The 11,010-nt window shown below is 47.7% G+C and overlaps 1 protein-coding gene across 1 annotated transcript in view; it reads right to left on the bottom strand.

The window, feature by feature from the left end:
- The window catches only part of LOC144146538 (uncharacterized), a 58,828-nt gene extending 48,129 nt beyond the window's left edge, over positions 1-10,699 (bottom strand). Inside the window, exons 1-2 of the mRNA XM_077678481.1 lie at positions 10,103-10,699; positions 2,691-3,120 (exon numbers count right to left, since the gene is read on the bottom strand). Coding sequence (XP_077534607.1) covers positions 2,691-3,120; positions 10,103-10,699 — 1,027 coding nt within the window. The remainder of the gene's footprint in view (positions 1-2,690; positions 3,121-10,102) is intronic.
- Between the last annotated feature and the right edge of the window lie 311 nt (positions 10,700-11,010).

Consider the following 11,010-nt stretch of genomic DNA (forward strand, 5'->3'; position numbering starts at 1 on the left):
CTTCGTTCCGTGGCCCGTTGAGCCGACCTAACTTTGCTGTACAGTTGTTTAGTAAGCCGCCAAGTTTCAGCTCCATATGTCATCACTGGCTGCACACACTGGTCGTATATTCTTCTTCTGTGTCGTAGAGGTAGCTTACTTTTTCTTATTTGGGAGTCCTCGCCTAGTGCACCCCAGCCCATGCCTATTCTGCGCCGGATTTCTCTCTTGTGGTTGAGGCCAGCAGTGACCACCTGCCCGAGGTTGTTATACTCTTGTACTTTTTCTAGCGGTTCATTACATACGCTTAAGAGGGCGCTTTCGGCGTGTTTATTTATGATTGCTTTAGATTTATTCGCATTTTCAGCCCCACGGCCGTGCTGTTTGATTGTAGAATCTAAATGTTTCTAACCTTCTAGAAAGCAACCTTTTTAGGAACGCCGGGTGCGCTTCACTCGCCCACATGCTTTTGACATTGTCTGCATCCTACAGCTAGCCTATGCCGTCGGACATCAAATGCCATTCCATTGGCTTTCTGGCCACTGCGGTATTTGGGTAACCCGGCAGCCGAATTGGGCTGTATAAACACTGGATGAGTGCAGATGCTATAGGAGGGCGTTCTTTACAAGGTGTCATGCGTTAGTATTGTCCGGAACTGTCCCAAGAGAATGGAGATAACACACTAATGCATGTCACAATGTAGCTATCTTTCTTGTACCCTCACACGCTTCGTCCAACGAAAGTTATTCGTTCATACTCAGCTAAATCCTCCAGATGAACTCTACTCTCTAACTGGAATGATGTATCACCGCTTTCGCTTAATACGGCGTTTACAAATGCCTATACAGCTTCCGTGTTGGCCTGAGCACCGACCTTTATCCTGAGGACGGTGGAGCGGAGGATACAATGCGTAATACGGTCACACCAATTCACCCGCGTGGTCGCATACCCTGGAAAGAATATAGCCGTGATGAAATACGTCTGATTCCACTGGACCTCATGAGTCCCAGCTATGTAAGGGTCCGGACCATGTGTACTCTTTTTTTGTGTATTTTTCGTATGAAGAAAAAAAAACCCCTGAAGTGATCATTCCACTGTTGATAACTCCACGAGCGTCCACTTTTTCTCGTCTGTCCATTGGCTCACCTCAACCCAAGGTACCCTTTGTCCCTTGTCCCTTTCGGAGAATGAGGCTTTCAGATAAAGAGTAGACACTTTTTAACACGAACTCTGTTATGACTAATATAACGGTTAAGACGAACAACGCTTTCGCTCTATTGTGACATGCATAATGTAAAACATCCGCTTAAGGCGAATTTTAGATAATACGAACAAATTTTCACGGTCAATTCTAGTCCGCCTTAACGTGGATCTTACTGTACCAGCAAATACCTCTTCCTTCTAATAAGCACATCCCCCTCTTCCTTTAGTTTTTGTGAACGTCACATGATTCGTTATCCTGCTTACAACTTCCATTGCCATTATTCAGTGTGCCTGTTTATTGCTTCTTTTATTGCAGAAGGTGTGTTTTACAGATTTTTTTCCCTAAACACCTCAGTTGTAAATCAGCGTTTCGTCCTGCCTGCTTCTCGTGCGTTCCGTCAATTCCTTTTGCCGCTTTTCAGCGCTAAAGCGCCGCGAAACATTCTGCCGATGCTGAAACGGGGCTCAACCACACCTTCCGTTCAACAGTAACTCAAAAGCGAGAAAAATGCAGATAGAAGACGGGCGCGCTCGACGTGCGCCGTTCCTGCTGCGCTAATCAGCAACGCACGCACTCGGTTATAAAAAGTTCTTATCTCGAACCGCCATTGTTCTCGGTGAGTACTTTACGCCGATGCTTAAAACTCTGAACCGCGGGAGCCGAGCCAGTCTGCCGTGAAATGACGTCACAAATAACTCTTCCCTGAAAGAAGGTATACGGTGAGCAACACCATATAGGTAAGAGAAGACTTTAGCAACGTTTTTGGACGTTAGTGTTTCTGTGTAGACAAATGACAGCAAAGCTTCTGGGCGTGAATAGTTCTGAGCAGATGACAGTTTCGTACAGTTTTTACGGCGAAGCTGTCTCGCTCTAGGTTCTAACTACGACCAACTTAACTTTCTAATCAAACTTGCATGCGTCTTTCGGGTCTCGTCGACAGCGAATCCCACGCGCTCGGTCCGGAACCACGCGCTCAGTGTATAGATCTCTGTAGCTTTCCAATCCAATACAGGTATCATCGAAAAAATCATACCAAAATTGGCCGCTAGGATGGCTCTATCAATACGCCGAGTTTCATTAACTTGTCACAATTAATTAGTTCACAGTGAAGTTGTAATCGTTACAGAATTCCCGTCTGCTGTCAATGTACGTGAGTTTACTCACGGAATACGGTTAACAAAAAAAAAAGCTGTATTTTTTATCGAAACTATCCCGAAACAAATTATATGAGCATTATTTCTAAGGGGGTTTACGTGTATGCGTCTTTCTCCGATCAATGTAGTAAGTCCCCATACATAACTCAATATAGTTTTCCAACAATACAGCCTCGCTATAGTCTTCCCTCTTCACAGTAGTAAAAGGGTTCTACTTTTTTTCCACACTGCAGTCTCCGGTAGTAACGCTTTTTATCGCTCTGATAAGAGAGCTCAGGTGATCTTTCCACCTGATCTCCTCAAGCTGCTATCTCCAGCAACACGTAGCAGTGACAGGACAAGCGAATACGTACCGCCACCGTTGCGGTAGCATATGTAGGGGAATCGCCACACGTTGCCCAGGTCCACGGCGAAGCCGATGACGGCGAGCAGGAACTCGATCTTCTTGTCCCACTTCTCGCGTCCGTCGTCCGTGAGCGTGACGACGGCGCTGGCGGGAACCATGGGCGCCACCGAGGCCACGGGCGCGCCACTGGGCGAAGACCTGGGCGCGCGTGCGACGGGGCCAGAAGCCCGGCCCGAGGGGCCCCGGTCCTCCGGCTGCTCGCCGCCTTCTTGCAGGCGCTCCTGCTCGCACGACTCCATGCGCCTCACTGGCCCCCGCTCCGCACTCCGGCCGGACCCCCGCCCCCGCGAGAGGGGCGGCACCCCGGTCACGTGGCCAGGCGGGCCCCGGAGGCGGGGCCGTGCGGGAAATGGAGTAGGGACGGCGGGACCCCCGGCCTTTGTTTCAGTGGGGCCACGTTCTCATATGTGACCACGTTGGGCGCCAAATGTTGGACGTGCGCGCGCTAACCCTTTGCACCAACTAATTAGAATTCGAATTTCTAGATTAACTTCTGTCTTAACATTCGCTTAGAAAATTTCACTTAAAGCGAGACCAAACGTGCCATACACCTTTTCGTGGCATATTATTTTTTTGTCATAGTGAAAAGGCAAAAAAAAACATGAAAAGGTAGCACCATCTTTGAATGAGCCATGCTTGGCTGTGTTAGTGAATGGTTATTATGTCAGTTCTCTTGAAATAAGAAACGATTTCACGGGATTTAAAAAAGCAAGGCATTTAGATTAGTGATAGGGAAAAATTATTGTCATAGCAGGCATATGGGTAAAAACAGCAACATCAAAGGTAGCCGGCCTAAGAGATGCAAGTATAGTGGTATATTTCGAAGTTCTCACGAACGTATATTTTAAGAAAATGTTCAAACGAAAGGACTGAACCAGCATTCTTAAAGTGGCACGAAGAATTTTATTTGCGTTTGTGTAGGTTCTTCTCACCCGCACCGCCATATCCCGTCCGTAACGTAAAAGACGGGGCACGATCCCAATATTTCCGGTGGGCGAGCCAAGCGAATGCCTCCTCCACCGTCGTCTTCCACGCTGTGTGCGAGCAACTTTTTTTAAAAAAGAGAGGCTGCGTCTCTTTCGCACAATCGAAACCGGGATGTTTGAACTGTTTCACCACGGAATGAACATTTGGGCAAAGGAGATTCTCTCACTGCACGGAGTCCCGAAAAACGTACGCACTACCTTCGCTTCGCCCAAATTCCTGTGATGCAAAGGGAAGTGTATGCATGCTGTATAGCATACATAGCATGTCGCATGCCATGGAATGCCTCTGCGGTTTTACCCCGACACTGTTCACAATTAATTAGCACACTGCGGCGGTGCATCCCAAACCATGTGTGTTTTCACTGCTGTGAAAGCGTTTTAAACTGCACTTACTGCCGTTGACATAACGCCAGTTTAGGGATTTCATCTTAACTAAATTTCTACAGCCACTAGGAAGCCATTGTAAATACGCCATGCATATTAATGCGGCTTCAACTCAATGGCCGCTCATCTGCCATGCGAATTTTTTGTGTGCGTGCAAATGAGTATCGTTGGCGACGTTCTCGCTGGGATGAAAGACCCAAAGACAGGCATGTAAACGTGAAGTAAGAAGAAAGAAAAGCGGATACAGATCATGTTAACTCAAACACGGCTATTATAGCAGCACTTAGGAAGTAGCCCTTTATTGTGGCTCCGTAAAGTACAAGCGAGCATTGGCCACCGCCCTCTGCTCCGTCCACTCCACCATACGTGCACGCTCGAATGAAACTGCGATTTATTTATCCCTGTGTGCAAGGTCACCGGTGAGTGGGGAAGGAAAAGAAGAGCAGTTGCGGGACAAGAGTTGGAGAGATGTGCAGTCTTTCTCTTTCGTCGCTGCTTTTGTTCGTCTATGTGTTTCCTTTCGTTCGATGGCAGCAATTTAGAGCACGGAGTTAACGAGGAGCAGTCGGGAGGGTCGCTGTTGCTGAGGGATTGAGCGGTTTTTGGTCTTCCTCCTTTTGTTTCTGCTTCGATCACGTGACACGGTGTCGAGCCCTCGGGAGCTCTGGTCGTGGACAGCGAGGTGATGGAAGGACACCAGTTGTGTTCTCTGCATACTTGTACGTAAAGCATTTCATGGTAATGAATTACTTGTAATCGATTGCACTTTACTGTAATTCTGTAACTCTTCGATTACTTCCTTTAAGGAGTATTGATCCTTGTAATAATTCATTTGATTTTTGCCCGTAATCTTTACAAATTTACTCATTACAATATTTTTCGATTCCTCCTTTTCTGCGAGACGCGTTAGGTGTCTCTCAGCTCTGGGCAAAAATGGTTAATGCTTTTCTTTTTTTCTTTTACAAATCACTAAGCACGGAGGAGGAGGAGGAAAAACTTTTATTGTTGCCCGGTAAGTGGTTGGGAGTAGGAGAGGTGGGAGTCCCCGCCCATTCCCCCTCAGCCATCAGCCAGGAGTCCTTGGTCCCTGGCGGCGGCTTCGGCCATCCGGACTACTTGTAGCTGGATGTCAGCTTCCGAGCTGAGCAAGGCTGCCTCCCACTGCTCGGGTGTGTTTATAATGAGTGTTCTCTGATCACTTTTATCTATTTTGGAGCAGGACCAGATGATGTGTTTTAAATCCGCTCTCTGCTTGCAGTGTTTGCACTTGTCGTCTTGTATGCCTGGATAGTAATAGCTGTGTAAGACTGGGTTTGCGTACATACCAGTTTGAATTCGTCTCCAAGCTGTGGCCTGCTGCTTGTTGAGGGTTTTATGCGCTTCCGGGTAATAAAGCCTGCCTTTTCTGTAATGATCAAGTATTTCGCTATAGGTTACCATGCGATCCCTGTCTGCTCTGCGGAAAGTGAGTGGCTCGGTGGTTTCATTGGTGCTAGCCTGGTCGGCGAGTCCTCGGGCTAGCTGGTGAGCATTCTCATTTCCGGGTAGACCAGAGTGCGCTGGGGCCCAAACTAGTTGAATGTTTCTGATGTTGGTAGTGCCGTTGCTATTGAGTATTTTTAGTGCTATGTTAGAAATGCGCCCTTTTGCGAAATTACGTATCGCCGTCTTGGAGTCACTGACTATGACCTTAGCCTGGGTCGAGGCGATGGCCAAGGATATGGCTGCTTCTTCTCCAATCTCTGTCGTGGTGGTAAGCACTGTTCCTGAGGTCAGGAGTTGTCCCTTTTGATTCACAACCACTACTGTCATGGCTTCCTGATCAGCGTAATCTGCAGCGCCTACATAGACGATCTCGTGAAGGTTTTCGAAGCGTTTATGGAGGGCTTTGGCTCTTTCCATTCTTCTTTCTTGGTTGTGAATTGGGTGCATGTTACGGGGTAGCGGAGGTACATAGATTTGTGTCCGGATTTCAGGTTTTATTTCTTTCTTGGCTACGTGTTGTGCGTCGTATCCGATGTTGAGTTTTCTTAGTATTTGTCTTCCTGTGTTGCTCTTGGTAAGTCGTTCAAGCTGCGATGTCTGCTGGGCCTCTATTAACTCGCTTAGTGTGTTATGTAGACCGAGTGCGTCGAATTTATTATTGGGTGTCGTAATGGGGATACCCAAGGCTTGCTTGTAAACTTTACGAATCATGTTATTGATCTTGGTCTTTTCATCCGTCTTTAGTGATAAGAAAGGTGTGGCGTATGCCAATCTGGAGAGGATGAAGGTTTGTATTAGCCTGATCAAGTTTGATTCTTGGAGTCCCTGGTGTCTGTTTGCTACCCGTGATATCAGTCTTGTTGTCTGAAGCACACTGTTTTCGAGTGTCTTGATGGCTTCCGTATTGTAGCCGTTATCTTGAATCTTGAGTCCCAGCACCTTGATCACGGAGACTGCTGGTATAGGCTTGCCGTGTGTTCTGAGCTCTATCTGTGGAGTCTTGTGAGCTTTTAGTCTACTCCTGCCTGACATGTAGAGCAAGAGCTCCGATTTCTCTGGCGAACATCCTAGTCCTCTAGGTTCTACATATGATTCTACCACATCGATGGCTGTCTGGAAGGTTTCTTGGATATGACCATCACTGCCGCCAGTTACCCAGTGTGTGAGGTCGTCCGCATAGATGGTATGGTGTAGGCCTTCGATCTTATTCAATTCTTGCGGTAGTCCTATCATAGCGATGTTGAATAGGAAGGGAGAGAGTACGGATCCTTGCGGTGTGCCTCTTCCCCCCAATTCAAATTCTTTTGATTCTATGCTTCCGACTCGTAGTTTTGCCGTTCTGTCTGTTAGAAAGTTTGCTACATAGTTGTAAGTTCTGTTGCCGAATCCCAGCTTTTCCATGTTTTGTAAAATGGCCTTGTGTCGAACTTGATCGAAAGCTTTGGTTAGGTCCAGTCCTAGGATGGCTCTGGTGTCTTTGGGTGAGCTGCCCTCTCCATCTATGACTTGATGTTTAAGTTGTAGCAGTACGTCCTGTGTTGACAGGTTGGCTCTAAATCCTATCATAGTATGAGGATACAAGTCTTTGTCCTCCATATATCTATTCAGCCTTTTCAGGATAACATGTTCTAACAGTTTGCCCAGGCATGAGGTGAGTGATATTGGTCTCAAATTCTCGAGTGATAGTTTTTTTCCTGGCTTTGGTATCATGACGATATTGGCACTTTTCCATGATTTGGGTATGCACCCTGTCTCCCATACTTGATTCATATATTGGGTTAATGCTTCAACAGAGTCGTTATCCAGGTTCCTTATTATTTTGTTAGTTATGCCGTCAGGTCCAGGTGCAGATCTTGTCTTGAGATCTTGTATGGCATCCCTAACTTCTGCTGTTGTGATCGGTTGATCTAATGCTGGGTTAGGCAATCCCTCGTATGGTTTTTGTCTCTCTTTTGGGTCCCCACCGATGTACCTGCACTTAACTTCACTGATTAGTTCGTCATCTGTGTTTGGGTATCCGTGGATGAGCTTATTAAGGCTTTGTCTCTGGGCAGTCTTACATTGTTGGGGATCAATGAGATGACGGAAGATGTTCCAGGTTCGCTTTAATCCCATTTGCAGATCCATTCTGTTGCATGTGCTATACCAGTTTTGTCTTGTGAGCTGAGTGGCGTAGTCTTCGATCTCTCTGCTGAGAAGTGCTATTCGTCTTCGTAGACTTCGGTTGAATTTCTGCTTGCTTAGCCTCTTCTCTAGACTTTGTTTGGCCTCCCACATATGTAGTAGTTTGGCATCTACTTCTTGGAGATCTGCCTCTTCAGGAATTGTCTTAGTCGCTTCGCTGGCGTCATTCTGCAGTTGCTCCACCCACTCCTCTATGTTTACTATCTTGTTACTTGACTCGTCAACATTGTTTTCGGCCATCCTGATTTCTCTGAACCTATCCCATTCTACAATCTTAATCTCTTTCCCTCGTTTGCGCTGGGCTGGCCCTGCGCTCACTGTGTTTTTCACGATATAATGGTCACTGCCTAAATTTTCTTGGAGGTTAGTCCATTCTATGTGGCCACCGATGTTTTTGGTGAAGGTCAAATCCGGGGTCGTGTCTTTACAAACACTGTTGCCAAGTCTGGTAGGATAGCTCGGGTCAGTTGCTAGTGTGAGCCCTGCTACCTGTGCATCCTGCCAAAGATTTCTGCCTTTGGCCGTTTCCTTTTTGTATCCCCAGTTCGGGTGATGTGCGTTGAAATCATCAGTGATAATTAGAGCTTGTTTCTTGATGATATCCAATACTTTTCGGAATAGCCGAGATAACTTATGCTTGCTCCTGGGACTGCTATATATATTTAGTATAAATAGGCTGCCATTTCTTCTCTTCTTGATGGGAATGATTTCTGTCAAGATATGATCGATTGTATCAAGGCCTGTATCGTGCTGTATGACAGTCGTATTCCTTTTAATTAAGGTGGTCACTGTACACTTCTTGTCCTCGCTTTGGGTATTGTTTATGGGTCCAAATGATTTGTAATTGGGTAATTTGGCAATGCCTCCTGTTTCTTGTAAGCATATGACATCTGGCTTGCTTGAATCTTCTTTGTTTAGTATATACTGGGCTAGGTTTCCGCGTTTGCGAAGGAATCCCCTGCAGTTCCACTGCCAGACTATGTATTTGTTGTTAGTGGCCATGTTTAGTTGACTGCGTATTGTCATGCTGCGCTCTGGTTCCTTCTGCCACGGGGGGCCTTGCATATGGTTTGGTTGTTTTGATCGGTCCAATTTGTCCCCCCAATCCTTCAGTGAGTCGTGCAGTTTCTAGTTTGGCAAGCCGTGCATTGCTGTTGCCAACAAATTTTTCCAGCGTGCGCTCTAGCTGGTCACTAATAGATGTATGTAGGGCTTTAAGTTTGCGGTCTATCTCCTCTTCCATTACCTGTAAGCGCTTGTCTAATACTTCCTCTCCTATGTATCTTTCCTGTGATGGCTTGTTGTCGCCTTCTTTCTGAGTGTTCTGGGTTGTGGCCCTCCTTTTCATCGGGGGTGATACCCCTTCCTGGCTAGCTCCTGTGGTCTGCCTCGACCCCTGAATGTCTGATTGCTGCGTCACCTCCACTTCCATGGCTGTGCTGTGCATATTGGGCGACCCATTTTGTTTTAGTTTTGCGATTTCAGCTTTCAGAGTCCTGTTTTCTTCCAGCACTAATTCCAGCATTTTTTTAATCTTCGCTAACTCTGTTCGGCTCTCATTTTCCGCTGGTGGTATGTTCTGTTTGTGTTGTTGTGTGGAGCTGTGGGAGACGGCGCTTGCCCAGCTCACCTTGTTTTGGTGGTGGTCTTCATCCCTGTGGTCGTCTCCGTGTGATGCCACGTTGGTCCCGTTCCGTGCTTGGGACTTGGACCTGGATCTGGACCTGGATTCATCTCGGAGCCGTGATGTCGATCTTGAGGTTCGTTTGCCGGATGACGGGGTGCCCCGGACGCCGTTGCTCGTAGCTCTTCGTTTCTCTTCTTCCTTTGTTTTGTTGCTCACATCTTCTAATAAAGGTAGGCGGGGGAAGGACCCTGATCTGTCTCTTTCTAGTTTGAGAATGCCTGTGCTGTTTTCTTCAACGTTGTGTTGCCCTTGGTTCTGTCTGCTGTTGCCGTCTGTTTGACACTCCTGTGCTCTTTTCCTTTCCCACTGACGTTTCTTCAGAAGATAAGGAACCTGGTATCGCTGACGACATTTCTTGTCTCCTGTTAGATGATCTCTACCACACAGGGCACACTTGGGATCACATCTGTGATCTTCTGGTGGGTTCGTGGTGGCACAGCCTTTGCATATTTTGATTTCTGGTGTAGGGCAGACATCAGTTCGGTGCCCAAATCTTCCGCATGTATTGCATATTTCATGGCGCTTCTTATGTAAGTAGCAGCGATATTCTGCTCCTCTGTAATAGACAAAGTAGGGGATTTCATCACCCTCGAAAACGATGACGGCTGAATTTGTTTTCCCCATCCGTCTTGCTTGCAGGATCTTTGGGTTCCGTCTGTAAACTAGGCTGTGGGTGATGTCTTCATCACTGTCTTCCGCCGGAATATTGTGTATTACACCCTTGGTGCAGTCCTCAGGCGGCGTTACGTAAGCCGTGATCTCGTGCGTTTGTCCGCCAATGGACAGTTCTGTGATCCTATTATACTTCGCGGCGCGTTCCATGCTGGGGGTGCTCGCGACGATTATGTTCTTAAAGTTGTTGGTGCGAAAAGTATCTTCCGTCGTCTCTTCGGCTTTCAGTGCTGCAGCCCGCAGTATCCCGTCCTTGAGGAGCGCTTGGCTGATCTTGGAGACGTTGAGCCCGTCCCTCGGCCGCAATACTATTTTGATATCTTCCTTCGGAAGATTCGGCTGGCGCAGCACGCGCACCTTCTTGCGGCCCCGCGAGCGCCCGTCAACACTTGCTTGCACTGCACCGGAGCCGGCGCCATCATTGTTGTTCTGCTTTCGCGTTAGGCTTAGCTCGTTCAGGGCTTTCGCGCCCCGCTGGCGATGGCTCGTCATCCATCCCGCCTCTGTAGTGATTTCCTCCGGTGTAATTGGCTCACCTTCTACCTCCACGACCTCCATTCCGCTGTCGGAGCGCCCGGGGCGAGCTCCGAGAAGCGTCGGCGCCGTCAGCTCAGGGCGAGTCTCGGCTCGCCTGTGTTGGAGATCTCGCCGTAACTTGACGGCCGTTGGTCCAATCTTCAAAAAATTAATGTCCGCGGGTAGCGATCACCTTCGGACACACGAAACAGGTATTTGTTTACTTGTAACACCAAGAATTTCGCCACCGATGGTCAAAAATCACGGAGCCCATGTAGACTGCTGCAACTCCGCGCGGCCCCCTGGCGGCGACCACTAAGCACGGAACATCAAGGATTAGTAGGTAGCCACTG

Source organism: Haemaphysalis longicornis, unplaced genomic scaffold, assembly GCF_048455015.1.
Source record: "Haemaphysalis longicornis isolate Haplotype H1 unplaced genomic scaffold, Haemaphysalis longicornis Haplotype H1 scaffold_7, whole genome shotgun sequence".
Taxonomy (NCBI): Eukaryota; Metazoa; Arthropoda; class Arachnida; order Ixodida; family Ixodidae; genus Haemaphysalis; species Haemaphysalis longicornis.